General features: G+C 45.5%; 1 protein-coding gene across 1 annotated transcript in view; it reads left to right on the top strand.

Moving 5' to 3' along the window:
* Positions 1 to 14,462, top strand: part of Itih6 (inter-alpha-trypsin inhibitor heavy chain family member 6) — a 31,678-nt gene extending 17,216 nt beyond the window's left edge. The window contains exons 6-13 of the mRNA XM_087902893.1: positions 2,416 to 2,532; positions 4,121 to 4,292; positions 5,012 to 7,063; positions 8,841 to 8,933; positions 10,153 to 10,188; positions 10,476 to 10,589; positions 12,003 to 12,380; positions 13,462 to 14,462. Of these exons, the coding sequence (XP_087759019.1) occupies positions 2,416 to 2,532; positions 4,121 to 4,292; positions 5,012 to 7,063; positions 8,841 to 8,933; positions 10,153 to 10,188; positions 10,476 to 10,589; positions 12,003 to 12,380; positions 13,462 to 13,673 (3,174 nt within the window). The 3' untranslated portion in view covers positions 13,674 to 14,462. The remainder of the gene's footprint in view (positions 1 to 2,415; positions 2,533 to 4,120; positions 4,293 to 5,011; positions 7,064 to 8,840; positions 8,934 to 10,152; positions 10,189 to 10,475; positions 10,590 to 12,002; positions 12,381 to 13,461) is intronic.
* Positions 14,463 to 19,107: the final 4,645 nt, after the last annotated feature.

Here is a 19,107-nt window from a genome sequence, read left to right as displayed (position 1 = left end):
TCCATATCCACTCTAGATCTCAGCATCTCCATCCCCTCCTCATCTCAGCATCTCCATCCCCTCCTCATCTCAGCATCTCCATCCCCTCCAGAGCTCACCCACAGTTGATCTCTCCCCCACCCCATACAGTGTAGGGGACAAGCCTGCTCCTTCATCCCTCTCTATATAACCTGCAGCAGAACTACTCCAGTCTAGGGTCCAATTCATTGGTGCTGGACACTCAGAAAGAATTGGACTGAACTCCCTATCTCTTTCTTGGCTAGCTCCTGGTAGAGTAGCAGACAGATCCATGTTGACATCAGAGATAAGTACCCTGTAAGTGCCATGCTATTCTGTGTTCTCAGGCCTGGAGGCTGAGGACAATCTGCCTGAAAGAGCTAACAATCATGGTTCTATGGCTAAAGTGAGCAGATCTTGCTTGGAGTACAGGAAAAGGCTCGAGGGTGGGGTGGGGCATGAGAGCAGATGCAGGTTATGGCAGAGTCACAAATGGAGACTCATGGAAGTTATGGCCGTTGCAAACAGGCAGGGATGGAAGGACTCCAGTAAGACCGGGAATCTGGCAAAGGTCAGTCCCCACGGTAAGTATGTCTTGGGATGTCCAGATCCAAGTTCGAAGGGCCTGCTCAGAGCCACCTGTCCCCAGCAGCTTCTTTCACTCTCAAGCTTTCCCTGTGCGGGAAACTACGTGGACACTTGGGAGCGCTGTCTGGCTGGGGTGGGGCGGTGAAGGAACCCAGAGAAAGAGCTCTGAAGAAGTGATCTGTGGTGGCAGGAGAGAGCTCAGGGTCTCAGAATCCCGAGGTTACAGGTGGGCAGCACATCAGTGAGGTGGGATCTGCTCAGAGCCCAAAGGCATCTACTGGCTCTGGAAACAAACTTGTCGTAGGTGCCTTTGGTGTCAGAAGCATGAGTCCGGGGTGGGAGTAGGGCATGCTGTGAATTCAGCAGGAACGAATTACTGGTAGGGGACTCTTGAGGCTCCCCATGTCTTCAGCCTGGGATGCTCCCAGAGGGAAAGAAACTGGTTAGCTGTCTGAGGGCAACTGGGAGCAAGGGCTTGTGTCAATGGGTGGAAAGCAATCACTTGCCCACACTCTGAGGAAGACCTAGTGAGCTGCATGCCGGGAGAGCAGTTGGCACAGAAATGAGATGCTTGGCCTCATGCAGGGTCCATGGCAAGAAGACATGGCCTTCATCAGGAGGCGTGCGACCTCCCACAAACCAGGTGGGCTGTGCAAGTGCTTATGACTCAGTGTCCTTCAGAGTTCTCAGGAACTGGGAGCATGACCTGGTTGATTAAAAGGGCTGTGTGAGTTGCTGGGCAGTTTGTTGCACCCAGCCGCAGGAGATCTGGTTAGAAGGCAGGCCAGCGTGGTCGGCACACAATCATCCCCCATGTATGCCAGGTACATAGGAGCCCCAAGAATTCTGCCCATAGCTTGACAGAGACAGGGTGGTGAGTGACAATCCTTAGGGAAATGGGGCAGGGAGCCAGGACTGTGGGAAACAGGCCTCCAGTTGCCTGTGAATTAATTCAGAGGTAGGGATGGAGGGACAAAGAATTTCCTCTTCCCATTCCCCTGTCCTCTGGAAGAGAAGAGAGCTCATAGGCTGACTGAAGGAAGACAGGAGCAAATCCTGCTTTCCCTGGGAGGCCTCAAGCCTTAGGTCTAGAGCTGTGGGCTCTGGGATAGTTCAGACCCGACCCCTAGGCAGCCTAGGCCTCCCTGGCTGGAGAGGACACTGGTCCTGAGGGGCCACCAGGCCCATCTCCTTCCCTTCCCCTCCACTGACCCAGCCCTCAGGCTCTGCAGAGGCAAAGATGGAGTGTGGGGGCAGGGGGCAGGCAGCCAATCACATCAGGACAGCCCAAGGCATCTGTACCTGGTGCTAACCAATCCCCTCTGCACAGACAGCTCTGTTGGCCTCTGCTTCCTCCTCCCTCCCTGCTCTGCCCAGCAACAGCAGAAAGGAGTGTTTAGGAGGAGAAGGAGGCCCTGCAAGCTCCCAGCCCTTGGCAGCAATGAGCTGGGCCCCCGGCTCACTGTGTTGAGGGAGGTTAAAACAATACTTTCCGTTCCTGGAGCCCAGACAAACGTCCCCAGGGACTCTCAAGCCTGTGCAAGTCCGGCTGTCTCAGGGACAGGAACTCACATAGTACAGAGATGCTGACCCTCGTAGGCCTGGGCCCCAAGCTTGTCTTCTCCCTTCTGCTCCTCTAGACAAGGCCTGGTATGAAGGACTCAAGAGCAGAGGTTCAATTCTGGTGTGCAGACCAAGGTTGAGCCAACTGACAACCAGGGAGAGGGAGCTGGCCTGGGAAGGAGAGAGCAGGGTGTTATGTAGGAGGCTGAGGGGGCCTGATTCGGCCTAGCTTTCACCCTCCTTCTTGGCTCTTTTCTTTTTGTCCAGATCTATGGTGGCTATTTTATTCACTACTTTGCCCCCAGAGGCCTCCCGCCAGTGGAGAAGAATGTGGTATTTGTTATAGATGTCAGCGGCTCCATGTTTGGAACTAAGTTGCAGCAGGTAACAAGGATTTTCTCTGCAGCCTCTGAAATCCACAACTGTCTCTCCTTTTGATTGCTTCCAATGATGGTTATTACTCCTTTTTTAAACACCTGCTACTCTTTTTCTGAATCGGGCTTCTTATACTAGTCCAGGCTGCCCTCAATCTCAGCATGTAGCTGAGGATGACCTTGAAATTTCATCCTCTGGCCTCCATGTTCTCAAGTGCTGGAATTATAGGTGTGTACAATCATGCTCAGTTTATGTGCTGCTTCGATAGGATATAGGGTTTCACGCCTGCTAAGAAGCACAATATTAACTGAGCTGTATTGCCAGCCCTCTACCTCTTCAATGTTTGTTTTGTGTTTCTGGTCCATCAACTACTAATTGATTCTGAACTACTAACTATTTATGGTTTTGTGAGCCTCAGTGCCATTACCTGGAAATAGGAATAATATTAGTGCCTTCTTCCCTATCCTTCTGTAAAATTTATATAAACTGATACAGCTAAAATATTCAGCAATGTCTGCAACATAGAAAGTATCCTATTAGTGGTGCCTAATACTAGAATCTACTTTCTATGGAATCTCATATATGCCTAGCTCTCTGTTAAGTGTTGTCATGGGGAAAAGAGAGAGGAAGAAGGAGCATTATGTGGCCTTTTGCAGGGTATTGGATATGTGACTGGAGAGTACAAATATTTCCATGTCAGAGTCTTGGTGAACAGTCTAGAGTAGAGACTATCTGGGTGAGAAGGATGAAAGCAGATCGCTCAAGAAAGTGCTTCCCTGAGAAAGGGTAAGTGGAAGATCCTTAAAGATATGGCTACATAAAGAGAAATGATGTGCTATCTAAAGGGCAGCAGGGCAGAGTTATGCAGTTGAAATAGAATGTGGGCTCTCCAGGGTATGATGAGAGCGTAGGCATGGAGGAGACAGAGGGGCTGAGGATCAGAAGCAGATCTGAGCAGAAGTAAAGCAAACCGAAACCCAGCAGTCAGATACATGGCTCCATAATCATAAGGCCCTCCTACTTGAAAGGGTTGACTCATTCAGCCCAGGAGCATATGCTCAGAATCAATCCATTGACCACAGAGACTGTGGAGCTCTGGGAAGAACAGACCTGGGAACTTTGAGAGGAAAGCTGTCCAGTAGACCTTTCTTCTGTTCATTCATTTTGCTTTGCTTTCTGAAACAGTCTCTATATCACAGGCTATGTTGGAACTTGTAATCCCTCAACTTCAGCCTCCTGAATGCTGTTTACCGTCATGCACCACCATGCATGTCTCCACTGGAACTTGCTTGATAATAATCTCAAGCTCTGTACTGTCTAAAACAATAACCACTGGCCACATGTGGTCATTGAACACTTGAAATATGACTCTTACAAGTTAAGAACTGATTTTTTTTCTCTATTGGAGAATGAACTTTGAAGCCTACCATAAAGCCTTGCAAACATTTTGACCTAATATCCTCAACACACAAAAGGAGAGGTCAAAATAGGGTTAAAACCGTGAAGCACCCAGAGAGAGCTAAGTGTCACGTGACCAGAGCCGGTCAAGTTTGTGGCGCTCAAGTTTTCTCTCATCTCCTTCATCCTTATCCCACAGACTAAAAAGGCCATGAACACGATCCTCAGTGACATGCAAGCCAGTGACTACTTCAACATCATTTCCTTTTCTGACAAAGTTAACATCTGGAAAGCCGAAGGTTCAATCCAGGCCACTGCCGAAAACATTCATAGTGCCAGGAACTACCTGAGTCGCATGGAAGCAGATGGCTGTAAGTGTTTTACCTGCCTCCCCAAATGGACAGGCTGTGGTGACAGAAGAAATTTCTGAGCCCTTCTCCTCATTCCCCCATGCTTCTCATTTCTCAATGCTGCCAGAGACATCACTTTCACATTTTGCATAAAAACCATACCTTTTCCTCCTCTTGGTTCCCCGCCTATCTCTCTCTCCTGATGGAAGGAACATGGTTGATTTCCCCTGTATCTTAGCCTCTTTCTCTTTGGACTTCAGTGTCCTCTTCCTTAAAACAAACATGACAATTGCTAAGCCTTTTAAAGTCGGTATTGTAGGCTTTATTTCCAAGCTTTTGTCCCGGTTGTGACTTTTGTTCTCAAATAATTACTCCGTTCTCCCAGATCTACTGTCTCTGTCATCTAAGCCATCTTTTCCCCTGTAGCAAGAAGGTGGTGGTGCTCTCTTTGGGTGGTTGTCATCTGACTATAAAATGAAATGATCCTGTCCCCCCCCCCCATACACACATACCCTGGGGAATAATCAAAGAGTGGTCTAAGATAGGGAGTGATAAGGACAAGGACATATGGGCTCCACTATCAGGTCACATGAGCCAGGGCGAGAGTGATGGAGTTAGGAGGGCTAGGCAGCGGGAACAGTGTGAGAAAAGATCAAGTGGGGAGGATGAGCTTGGGAGCATGGTGCAGTGGGGGCAAAAATGGCCTGAGAAAGTGATCTCACAGTCTGCTCCCCAATTAGGGACCGACATCAACGCAGCTCTGCTGGCAGCTGCTTCAGTGCTGAACCATAGCAACCAGGAGCCTGGAAAGGGCCATGGTGTGGGGCAGATTCCTCTTATCATGTTCCTGACAGATGGGGAACCCACAGCCGGCGTGACAACTCCCAGTGCGATCCTTTCCAACATCCGTCAGGCACTGGGCCACAGGGTATCTCTTTTCAGCTTGGCCTTTGGGGATGATGCTGACTTCTCACTACTGCGCCGGTTGTCCCTGGAGAACCGGGGAGAAGCAAGACGCATACACGAGGACGCTGATGCAGCTCTGCAGCTAGAGGGTCTCTATGAGGAGATTTCCAAGCCTCTACTGGCAGATGTGCGCCTGGACTATCTGGGTGGTTTGGTTGGGACCTCCCCTAGGGCCCATTTCCCTAACTATTTTTGTGGTTCAGAGCTGGTGGTGGCTGGCAAGGTGCAACAAGGTGAGCAGGAACTGGGCATCCACCTAGCAGCCCGTGGCCCCAATGGTCAACTTCTTGTGGCCCGCCATAGTGAAGAAGCCACCAACAGCAGCCAGAAGGCCTTTGGTTGTCCGGGAAAACCTGCCCTACATGTGGCCCACTTTATCCGCCGCCTGTGGGCCTATATCACTATTGGGGAGCTGCTGGAGGCACGCTTCCAAGCCAGGGACCCTACCACTCGCCGACTGCTGGCTGCCAAAGCCCTCAACCTATCCCTTGAATACAACTTTGTCTCACCTCTGACCTCACTGGTTGTGGTACACCTCGAGAGGACCAATGAGGGATCCAGGAGTCAGCCATCCACGACAGCTGAGGCAAGCACAGTCACACCCTCACCCAGCAAAAGCCTCGGCCTGGGGGCAGGCACAGCTCAACCAGCCTCGGTCCTCAAGGTGTCTCCCAAATCAAGGCCCATGAAGCCCATCTCAACTGTTACTGCCCCTAAAAGGAAGGTGCCCAGTTCCAAGGAGCTGGGGGCACTGAGTCAGTCCCCTAATGGCCTGCCAACATCAGTACAACCAAAGCCCCAAATTCCAACCCAATATTCCAGTACCTTGGCACTGCCAACTTTGAAGATGAAACCTATTGCCCCTCTGCCTTCAAGTTCTAATGCCCCGTTACTTCTGAAGCCCAGCACTCCATCACACCCGAACCCTGGTGTGACATCACTTATTAATTCTAGGACACATGTCCTACCTCTGAATCCTGTCAGCCCCACCCAGCCCAAAGGTGACACTATGAAGCATTTTAATCCGTTTACTCCTTCTGAATTTCCGGCTTCATCAGATGCTCAGCCTACACCTGATGCCCCATCATACCCTCAACCTGGGGAACCCATAGCACAGTCACCCCAAAGCCTGCCACAGCCCGAGTCTGTCTCCACATTTCAGATAACCAAACACCCATTACACCTCAGCTCCAGAGGTCTTGCTCCCAAGACTCCCTTAAATTTACCACACCCTAGATCAGGGATCATCTTGCCCAAGTCTCCTAAAATTCCTTCATCTCTTAAACCTAATATCTCATCTCACCAAACCTCTACTAGCTTGCTACTTTCCAAGTCCAGAACCCCAACTCCCCATAACACCCAAATTCCACTACCCTCCAGACCCAGGCCAGTAGTTCCTCAAAGCCTCGGCACATCCTCAAGCACACTCTCGAGTTCCACGAGACCCAGCAGTACTGTGGCCACCTCTCTTCCTGGGGAACCTCTCCCTTCTCCCTTTACCCCTACTTTGATCTCTCTGCTTCCTGCTGCAAGACTCTGGCATCAGCAAGACTCGCTGCTGGGACCCAAGAGCACCAGGCAAGTTCTGGGACCATCCCTGCCAGGGATTCTACTAATGGCCCTAACCCACAGCTCTGGTCCTATGCTAGGAAGCATCTCTCCAAATCTCCCAATCTTGCTGCCTTCCAGCATTCTCCCTGAGGCCATCAGTCTTCATCTTCTCCCAGAGAAGCTCCAGCTGCTGCCAGAGTCAGTGGTAGAGTCCAAGTTCGTGGAGTCCTTGAACCCACCAGTCTTCTATACCTTCCTCACTCCTGACAAAGATGGTGAGTACTGCTGGCAAGAGGCCAAGTGGAGCAGGGGAGGTGTGGATGGAGAAAGCAGAGCGTGGAGGAGGTATGCCCCAAGTAATGCTCCAGAAACTTCCTTGGTTGCTTTGGAACTTTGGACTAGTTAACATTTCTAGACCTCAGTACATAGACACAGAATCAGAGGCCTTGGCAGATAAGCATGGAGAAGCTAAACAGAAGCAAACGTGCTAAACAGGTTGACATTTGTCTTGTTGAAAAAAGAGAATGATTGCTGACTCCTGAGCAGGGGAGGAATGTGGCGGTAGAAATTGAAACATCACTGGGTAAGGCAGGTCTGCTTGGTTTTTCTGGACTCCGTGAACAGTCCCCTTAATAAAAAGGGATATACATTTACAGAAAATAATGGCACTTACCATTACATTTCCCGAAGACTTGAAACATTAATTTCTAGCTCTCCCTATGTACAGATACTTCTTTTCATATCATGTTTCTAATCTAGCATTTAATTCTCCATGAGAAACTATTGATATGTGCATTTTATACACAGAGAAATTAAAGTACAGAAAAGTAAAACAACTTGTTTAATGTTACACAGCTAGTTTGAGACTAGAGCCCATACATTCTGGACCCCAGAAATGTGTCTCACCACTCCATTATTTATGTTTTTTTTAATTTTTAGAAGAATTTCTTGAATTACATTATAGCAGAGGATTCGAAAGGGTTGGGGTAGCAATAATTCACATCTTTGACATTACCATTGCTTCTCTTCCCCAATATCCCACCTGCCTTTCCATCTTAGTGATGTTACTTCTAATCTATTTTCCAAATTCACTGACTTCTCACGATCCCAACCGCCACGATCACGAATCAGACAAACTGCCATCTCATCTAAAACAGCTCTTCTTGCCTGCTTATCAGGCTCCTCTTGCCCTCTTGCAGGCCAAGACATTTTTCAAAGAACCAAATCAATTCATGTTCCTTTTCTACACAATGCTCCTCAAAGATTTTTCCATCATGCCTAGAATAGAGTTCAAAGTCTTCTGTACAGTCTGCAAGGCCTTATAGTGGTTTGCCCACATCACACTGACTTCACCTTCTCCCATTCCCCCACTTATCCTCTGAACTCTGGACCCCTAGTTTCCTCCCTACTCCCCACACTGGCCCTCCACAATCATCACCCAGGGGCGTCTTTCCTTCTCCTGCTTCTCTTTGATTCTCCTGGCCTGCACTTTCCTATAGTTTTCATCCTTCCTGTGCCCCTAAAACTCCAGCTGGTGCCTTGGATCTCAGACCAGCTTTCTTACCCACATTCCTCCACACACCACTTTAGGCCTTCACTTCCTTGATCAGTCCAAGGAAGTAAAGCTTTTTTTTATAGCATCCACCACCATTGATAATCTTGACTATGATATTTCACCAGGTGAGAAACCACACATGTCTTTCTCACCATCATAGCCTGATGCCTACATAAGCAGTGCCTGGAAGAATAAGTGAGTGAATGCACACAAATGAGGATATAGGTGCTAGGAGAAAGGAATTTGAGTGTCTCTGAGCTTGAGAGGGGCTGTGGCAAGTATAGACATAAGCAGGTTAGTTTGCGTAGCCAGTGAGGACTCTTCCAGTCAGAAGGAAGAAAGGACCGGACATGGAGGAACATGGAGTCTCCTGGAACTTGGGAGACTGTAGCATTAGGATCAGTAGCTGGAGGCAAGCCTGAACTTCACAGTGAGATCCTGTCTTCTCTTCGACCCAGGCGTGGGAAGGATTCCTTTTATTTCTTTGTGCTTGGCAGGAAGTCCACACTGGGATGGCAATTCTGAGAGAATCCTGGGAGGAACTGAACATGATATGGACTCTAAGGAAAGTTCCGCGGAGCTAGTAAAAGGTAAACAAGGGACTCCTCTGGCAAAGACTGCTCTAAGCCCCCATGTCTAGTCAGTGTCATTTGAAGCTCTCATTGACAGTATGGGAGCCCAGAGGAGGGGCAATATATTCCTTTTCATCACCATATAACAAATTACCATAAATTGAGCAGTTTAAAGCAACACATTGTAGAATTAGTTTTCTCCAATAGAGTCATGTTAAGTTTATCAGCCACACATCAGGGCAGGTCCTATGCCCATGTTAGCCAGCAGAATGAATTCAATGGTGTTTTTGTAGACTTTTGTCTCATGTTGCTTTGTTTGGACAGTTTTTTATCTTATTGTTCTTTTGATTGTTTTTTAATTTTCATTTTGTATTTTTCTGTTTCTTTTTTGTTTGTTTTGAAAGAGAAAAAATATAAAATTGGATATGTAGGGAGGTGAGGTGGATCTGGGAGGAATTAGGGGGTGGGAAACGTGATCATAGCATATTACATGAAAATTTTTTCCAATAAAAAATAATACAACCCCCATTCCCTTCACCCATGTTCTTCTGCTGTAACAGAATGCTACAGCATGGGCAATTTCTAAAGAAGAGACATTTATTCATCTCAAAATTCTGGATTCTGGTTGATCCAAAGATCCAAAGTTGAGTGACTGCATCTCCTGAAAATATCCTTGATGGTAGGAACTCTACAGAATCTCAAAGCAGTACAAGTCATCACTCAGCAAGACAGAGCAAGCCAGCCCAAAGAGGCTGCATTTAGAACAATCACTGGCTAATAATCAATTAATCCATCAATTAGTCTGACCTTGAAGGATAACTAGAAGTTGACTTTGATTAACAAAAGAAAAGGAAAACATTCCAAATGGCAAGAAAAACAGGAAGCAGCAAAAAAATTTAAAAAGGTCATAATAACAGTCAGTTCAGGGTCAAGTGTGATAGTCATATGTGATCCCAGAACTCTAGAGGCTGAGGGAAGGAAGATCAAGAGTTCAAGTCCAGCCTGGGCTATACAGTGAGACCCTGACTCAAAGAAAAACAATTAAAAAAATAAGTCAATTTGACTAGTATAGAATAAAGCATAAAGAAAATATTAGGGAAATAAATTCCAGAAAAAGTTTAAATACTGAGCTCAGGAATTTGGCCTTTACCTAGGACTCAGAAGCCAAAGGGTCCCAGGGTTGTTAGGGATGTGTTGGATCAATTGCTTATCAATGTATGTCCTCTATCCTTTGCAGGCACATTGCCAGGCATCTTCACCTTCTGGTCCTTTGGTAATCCACTCACATCCCCCACCACTTTGTACACTGGTACTGACACCAGGCTCTTTCTCCCTTTCTCTTTCCCTCTCCCTCTCCCCTCTCTCTCCCTCTCTCCCTCTTCTTCTCCCTCTCTGCCCCTCCCTCTCCTTCCCTCTCCCTTCCTCTCCCTTTTCTACTCCCCACTCCAGTACCTCTGTCTTGGGAATAGACATCCTTCCATTTTTTCCTTCTCCTTGCCCTCTCCTTTCTCCCATTCCTTCAAGACTCAGAACTTCAGAGTTTCTTCCCCTGCCTTTCAGTGGATGGGGATCCCCACTTTGTGGTCCACATTCCTCACTCAGGAGAAAAGATCTGCTTCACACTGGATGGGCGCCCAGGGGACCTACTGCAACTCATAGAGGACCCTAAGACAGGTGAGAGCCCCAAGGACTCCATTCTCAAACAACTACAACTGAGTGTTCTCATGTTAGTAACCCTAGATATTTAGCATTTTATTATATATACCTTATAGTAGAGTATATAAAATAATGGCATATTTTATATACTGGGGTATTACTTTATAAAGAGTTTTATTGGCTTACAGTTCTAGAGGTCTAGAGTATGTATATACATACACACATACATACATATAATATTGGTCTAGATAATATAATGTTTATAATACATATATGCATAAGTATTATGTGCTCTATATATTTATATGCCTTATATTTTATAACATATAAAATAATTATATATAAAACCTTGTAATATGGAAGCATACATATGAAAACAAATATATGACTCACAAACATCTGTAACTCAAGTTCCAGGAGATCTAACACCCTCTTCTGACATCCACAGGCACCAGGCATGCACATGGTACACATACATACATGCTGGCAAAGCATTCATGCACATAAATAATACATAAATAAATCTAAAAATAGGTGTAGTGGTGCACACCTTAAATCCAAGTTCTCAGAAGGCACAGGCAGAAGGATTCTCTGTGAGTTCGAGGCCAGCCTAGTCTACATAGTGAGTACCAGGACAGCCAGAGCTACATAGTAAGATGCTGTCTCAAAAATACATAAATCAAAAATTAAATAAATAAATTTTAAAAGTACCCCCCCAAAAGAAAACAAGCACATTCATAAAAATCACTAAGATAGTAAGAGATACATACCAGGGCATATGGTAAATTATTTTGACATTCCACATACCCGTAAATATGTACCACACAGTAACACATAAACATCAACACATTCTGACTTAGAAGCTCTGATGCCTCCAGATTGATCCCACTTCCCAGGAATCAAATGCACAGAAGTAGCACATATTCTCTGTCACATCAGACACATGAAATAGACTAGTGAACAGAAACAGTCACCTGACACACAGTGATATGCATCCAGATGCGTGCATACTGACACTTTATACTTGTTGGCGTATCTTACAAACAGCCAAGACATAAAACACCAACACATCCAGAGGTACATATAATGATATAAACAAAGATACACATTGTACATGCCATCTTCTTCAAACATGTCGATGTACTGATATCCCTCATCGGAATATAACCAAACACACAGATTTATAGAACAATAGGCAAGCATGCAAATAGCCACATAAGGGTGAGCATGTGTACATGGTCCTCTTACCCGCAGCTCAGGGTGGACCATGGTGGAAGCATTCCCACAGGAGAGATAGCATGCTAGCCACAAATTTGAATTATGTCGTCTGAACCCTGGGACCTGAGACCTCAGCCATGCCTGTGCAGTGGGTCACCATGTACATGCTAGGGTGACAGCCTGTGCTCTGTGCCTGCATTTCCCCCTTTACAGGGTTACACGTGAGTGGCAAGTTGCTTGGAGCACCGCCAAGACCAGGTCACGAGGACCAGACCCGTACATACTTCCAGATCATCACAATCACTTCAGATAAACCCCGGGCCTACACTATTACAGTAAACCGCAGTTCCATATCTGTGCAAGGTGAGGGCACCTTGATCTTACCCTGGAATCAGCCTACTCTGGTGAAGAAGCCCCAGCTGAAGCTCCATGTGGCCTCTGCAACCCATCTCACCCTCCAACTTGGGCGCCACCTCAACTTCCTCATCCTTCGTCACCAATACAGACACCCCAGCATACTACAACTACCCCATTTGGGGTTTTATGTGGCCAATGGCTCAGGCCTCAGCCCCTCAGCCCGTGGCCTGATGGGTAAGTGCTGCTGAGGTTGAGAGGAAGCACAATGTACCAGTCCTGATAGACACCTCTTTCTTTTCCTTTTTCTTCCTTCTTCCTTTCTTCCTTTCTTTATTTCTTTTTATTTGTGTATATATGGATGTTTTGCCTGTGTGTGTGTGTGTGTGTGTGTGTGTGTGTGTGTGTGTGTGTGTGCTCTCGATAGCCCCAGAGGCCAATAGAGGGCCTTAGATTCCCTGGAACGAGAGTTAAAGAAGTTTGTGAGCCCATGTGGATGCTGGCAACCAAACTCAGGACTTTTACAGAAGCAGCAAGTGCTCTTAACCTCTGAGTCTTTTCTTCAGCCAATAAACCTTTTTTAGGATGATGGTCTAGTGGGTTCCCAACTGTGCAGACAAATTAAAGCCTTTAGGAAGCCGCTGATACAGGAAAAGGAAAGAGTCGGCCATAGAATGGCGATCACAAGGAGGGGTGAGTGTGAAGGGAGCTGCCCAGGAACCTACAGTGACCCAAAGTAGGAAAATTTCCCCAGCCTCATAGCTCAAGAAAAGGCTCTCAAAAGAGGGAGGGCACTGCATCGGGAAGGCTGAGGAGAAGTGTGGGGGAAGGGACAGAGTCTGGCAGAGCTAGTGCTGGCATGATCAGGCTGAATGTCAGCATGAGAAATCGAACTTTCTCTCAAAGCCATGGCAGGGGGAACCATGAAAGGTTCTAAACAGAGAAAGACACAGCTAGGTCTTAGTATTATAAAGCACCATCTGCATATTTAGCCTTCTGTGAAAGTGGGCTGTAGACTATAAGAAGTCAGAAGACCCTGGCAGCACCCGAGGCCAGCGATGATAGGCCAAACAGGTAACTTCACCTCCCTAAGGCTCTTTGATCCTCTTCCCACCCCCGTATCTTCCTGTCTTCTCCAAGCCCAGATGTTCTCTTTCTCTCTGCAGTCTTGACTCTCCACTTCCATGCCACACCCCTGTCCCATCTGGCTTTCTTCAGTGTCTAGCCTCTCCCCTCCTGAGCCTCTACCCTGCCTCTAGATTCCCTGCTTTCAGACCTCCCCAGAGCTCTAATTGCTGCTGCATCTTCTCTTCCACAGGACAGTTTCAGCACCCAAGCATCCGGCTGGTAACAGGACCTACTGGGTCTTATTTACAAAAGCACCATGGCCCAGATGTGCCAGTGGTACTAGGCAAGAAACTGCTGAAAGAGTCACCAAGGCTTCGTTCACGCTGGACTTCATGCTGGCTGGTGAAACGCTCTCATGTCGAACAGCTGCTGGGCCAGCCCTACCTTGCCTATGTTCTGTGATGACACCTGTACCTAGAGTCAGGAGATATGAAATTTGGAGATCCAGTGACCAGGGCATGGAGTCAACCAGGACACAGGCCTGGGTCCATGGAGGTGCACATAAAGACTGCATATGCATGTGCTAAGGGACAAATACGCCAGGAAGCACAGAGATAAGAGCTTTAGTAGTCTCACCTCGTAGTTCTTGTTTATACTCTCTGCTCCCTCCAGGTTCATATTAGCCCTGGAAGTGATTTCCTTTTTTATTGTTTGAGAATTTCACACATGTATACAATGGATTTTGATCTCACCAACACCCCACCACATCCCTGTCTATTCCTCCCAGAATCCATCATCCCACCTCCACCTCGCCCTCCCATTCATTTTCTCTTTTCCTAGCCCCCAGACTGTCTTTCTTACAAGCAAAGCCTCGCTGGGTCACCAGTTCTGCTCATAGCATTCCCGTATTTCTAGTGTACTCATAGCTCTTGGATTTACCTAATAAGCTATGATCAACCCCACCGTTGGACTTCTATATGTATTCACCTTCTGTGAGGGATACTTTCTTTATCTAGGTAAACTTGATTCATCTTTCAAGTCTTAGTTGTTCCTTCTCCTAGAAGACATTCCCTGGGCCTTCCATGAGGTTGAGTTTGGCACCTGCATTAAGTCCTGTCCAATCTCAGCACTTTCCATACTGTGTAATAATCATCTGGATCCTGGCTAAGCCTGTAAGCTCTCTGAGAACAAGAATCTGTTCTGAATCCCCCGTGTAGCCACAGTTCATGGCAATGGTAGGTGCTTAATAAATATTTGCAGAATAAGTGAATGAACAAGAATAACCATTAAATAGCAGTAGGCATGCAACCAAAGACATGGATCACATGCAGAAAAATAGCCACAAAGACATGAAAATGGAGACACCGTGACAGAGGAGACATAACAGCAGAAAGGACAGGGAACCCAGAACAATGAAACATGGACAGCTGGGTGTGGGTCCATATGCCTGTAACCTCAGCATTTGCAAGACTGGCACAGGAATATGGCCGCAATTTCAAGGTCAGTCTGAGCTACATAGTGAGTTAAGGCCATCTTGAGCTATAAGACAGGGACTTGTCTCCAAACAACAGCAACAATAAAACTAAAATCATGAACATATGGACACAAAGACATTAAGAGGACAGAGTGTCAGAGTGACTATATCAGAGACAGAAACATATGTTTTCTTGCTGGAATTCAACATTCTCATGACTTGAGTTACTGTCCCTTCACAGTAACTTTGAAGAGATAAAAACAAGATGACTTTGGGCAAAACGCACAATGACGAATGTGAAAAATGAGACATAACAGCATACAAACCAGTAGACACAGAGATTCAGCCTGGAGCTGAGATATTAAGATCACAGAGACATAAAGGTATGAAGATAGCCAGGAAGACACTGGTCAGGATCACAGTCCAAAAAACCAACCAAACATGAAAAAAGTAGAAACATGGGAGTATACTGACACTCTGATCTGCAGACGTAGGTGGGGATGGAGTGATAACATAGAGACACACAGCCAGAAACATGCAAGGTGTGAAAACAGACATTGTATGGCAAAGATTCAGTTACACCAGCACATGCAGAAGAAGACTGGGCCAACAGCAGAGATCCACATACTCCAAGATCTAGAAACAAAGAAGGGAAAGCCCTAAACAATGAAAACCACCAAAAAGAGATAGAAATCAGATCAGATAGCACAGACATAAGGAAAAGTAGGGTGTCAGCACTATGGTGAAATGGCATAAAGAGAGAGGCATAGAAACTCAGAGAAAGAGAAGTAGTAAACATGGGCATACGAACCCACAAATGTAGTCACACAAACAGGGTAGATTTGGAAAAGAAGTCGATATGCCTGGAAAGGTAGAGATGAAAGAAAGAAAGAAAGAAAGAAAGAAAGAAAGAAAGAAAGAAAGAAAGAAAGAAAGAAAGAGAAAGAAAAAAGAACTAGACGCAGAATGTGTCAGGAGGCAGAAGACAATGAGAAAGGTAGGAATGAAATGACATTAAATCAGAATATAATTGAGGGTACCTTCAACAGTGACATATAGCAGGCACCAAACCAAGGCTACAAATAAAGGGATAAGAGCAGCAGTTTCAACCTAAGGACAAAAGGGTAGTGGGTTATGATTAAAAAGCATGGTTCCAGGCCAAAATAGGGAGGCAAAGAAATAAAACCAAGGACAATGAGACAGAAAGAAACAGATGCAAAGAAATAGACAAATAAATTCACAGAAACAGTAATGCCATCATGTGGAATCTGAGACAAAGAATCAGAGACTAGGAGAGTAAAGGTTCAGTCCTATAAGTAGTCACGCAGAGACACTGACAAAATGCTGGAGAGACAGACGGAGCAGAGAACTAGCAAAACACATGAGAAAGAAAGTTCTGGAGATACACAGACTTGGGTGCTCTTCGATAGTGGGCACACAGAGGACAGCATACTCAGGCTGCAGGTGCTATCTGGAACAAAGGAACTCAGGGACACAGGCACAAAAGTGCAGGAAAACATTGCTGATTCCCAGAGTGTCCAGTATATGCAAAGAGTTAGGGTCACGCAGAAATAAGAGCAAATTGAGAGTGAAATACAGAGACTGGTGGATACCCAGCCACCTTGTGTAGTCAGTAGGTAGCATGCAAACACACTCAAAGTCATGTAAAAAAAATCTACATATACAGACTCAGGGATGTACAAAGATTCAAAGACAAAGAATTACAAATATACAAAAATTGAGAAACATGTAAAGAATCGCTGGTACATAATCAGGAATGCACAAAAACTAAGAGTTACACAGGAAAGGGGACGCACACACGCATGTACTCAAACAATGCCAACTCACTAGATAAGCGGGTAGTGAAACACAGAGCTACATGGGCACATAGAGACACTAGAAAAGAAGCTCAGTACATGCTAAATCTCAGACACATACAAGGGTAAGGATACATAGGCATTTAGACATACAGCCAAGGCACATAGACATAAGGTCAGAAGTAAATAATGCAGTGTCATAGGGATACCCAGAGATAGGGCTATGTTGGTACTGAAATGCAGACTGATAGAATTTATGGCATAGAAAAGTATTAAGGGTTGGAAATAGACACTCATAGACTTACTGACAACCAAGAGCATGCAGACACTGGATGACAGCATACCAGAGAAACTACAGACACCAGAACACAGAAACCTTGGTATACAGAAATCTTAGGAAACTGAATTATGTAGACATAACTCAAGTGCTCACCATACAGATTTTATGATTCATACAGACAAAGGAAAACATACATGGCCACTAAAACACACAGATACACTGGCATGAATAAATATTTGACACACACATAAGCTCTATTACAGGTGTCAGATACACAGAAATGCAGAGGCAATAGTACCAAATACTGGTACACAGAAACACTGGTATACATACACAAAGGAGCACACAGAACCCGAGATACTAGAACACAAAGAACTGGCACAGAAAAATGAAGCATATGGAAAACTAATCTCAGAGACAGAACAAAGTACTAACACTAGAGCAAATAAATGCTGAGGTGAATAGTCGGGGTCTGTAAGATACCAGTGAGACACAAGGATACAGAGAGACTGGCGAACACTGGGGAAAGTAAACACTGAGATACACATGCCAAGGTAAACTGGCAGTGCGGCACAGGAAAACTGGCACGTTGCTCTGGGGAGTGGAGTCCGTGATGAGGCATGCACATACAGACACAGAATTAAATAGAACTGGTATTTACAGACATTGTGACAATGGCACTGGAACACAAATACACAGGTGTAGAAATGGTAAAAACTAATAGGCACAAGCTGGTCAGGAAAACACATGAGCTAACTGTAAATCTCCCCCTCTCCCTTTGCTCCTCCAAGTCCCATCCTCCAGTCTCATCCCCAGATCTGCCACAGAATCCCCATGGCAGTCTCCCTTCTCCTCCTGTACCCATCTCCAGGGGATCACACATATCTTCACCTCCAAACTTCCTTACTCTCACTCATTGCTTTGTCCCAGACTCCAAGGTCTGCAGGAACTCCCTGGAAAACCAGAGGCCACTCCAAATAGGAAAGCAGGTAGGCTAATTGCAGATCTTCCCCAAGTGTCATGCTCCGGTCTCCTCCCTGGCTCTGGAGCAGACCTTCTGTGGTAGCCTCTCCACACTCTGTGCCCTTATTCCCAGGGGACTAACTAAGCAGACCCTGGTAGAGTACCGTGTCTTCTTCCCTTCACGAACCATCAGTCCATCCCCATTCCTTTTATAGTTTGTTTGGTTGGTTTTGGTTTTTGGTTTTTTGAGACAGGACTTCTCTGTAGTTTTGGAGCCTATATTGGAACTAACTCTTGTAGACCATGCTGGCCTCAAACTCACAGAGATCTGCCTGTCTCTGCCTCCTGAGTGCTGGGATTAAAGGTATGCGCCACCACCACCTAGACCATTCCCATTACTAAGTCTCTGGTCCCGATATCCAGAAACACATTTTAATTGGAGCCCTCAGTTCCAATACCTATCAGGACACAGGAAGATTTTTTTATAGGCAACACACAGCCACCACGCTCTTCCTAAAAACTTGAGAGGACAACAGAAACCAGAGAATAAAATACCCACCCAACAAAGACAAGACCAGATATTAGCACCTAGAATTACAATCTTCACAATCCTGGATGCCTAAAGGCCAGCATAAAAACACAATCAATTGCAGCCAGAACAATATATCTCCACCAGAGCTCAGCAACCCTGCCATAGCAGGTCCTGTGTATTCCAACATAGCTGAAGCACAAAAAGAGACTTTAAATAGCCTTTATACCTATTATAAAGGTCCTAAAAGAGGAAATGAATAAATCCCTTAAAGAAATCTATGAAAACACAAAAATGGTGGCATAAAATAAATAAAGACATTTAAGACTGAAGGTGGAAGTAGAATCAATAATGGAAACCCAAATTGAGAGAATTCTGAAAATGAAAATTTTAGGAACTCAAACAGGAACAATAGAGGCAAGTTTCACCAACAAAATGCAACAGGTGAAAGAGATACTCTCACACATTGAATAAACAATAGAAGAAACAGATACATCAGTCAAAGAAGATGTTAAATCTAAAAAAAATTCCTGGCACAAAACATCCAGGAAATCTGAGACACTGTGAAAAGATCAAATCTAAGAATAATAGGGATAGAATAAGGAGAAGAAATCCAGGTTGAAGGCACAGAAAATGTTTTCAACAAAATTATAGAAGAAAATTTTCCTAAACTAAAAAAGGAGATGCCTATCAAGGTGCAAGGAGTATACAGAACACCAAATAGATTAGACCAGAAAAGAAAGTCCCTTCATCCCATAATAATCAAAGCACTAAACATACCTAACAAAGAAAGAATATTAAAAGCTACAAGGAGAAAAAACCAAGTAACATAT

The sequence above is a fragment of the Myodes glareolus genome, chromosome X, assembly GCF_982192425.1.
Source record: "Myodes glareolus chromosome X, mMyoGla1.1, whole genome shotgun sequence".
In the NCBI taxonomy this organism is placed as follows: Eukaryota; Metazoa; Chordata; class Mammalia; order Rodentia; family Cricetidae; genus Myodes; species Myodes glareolus.
The sequence above is the reverse complement of the archived record's forward strand: the minus strand, read 5'-3'. Positions and strand labels throughout refer to the sequence as shown.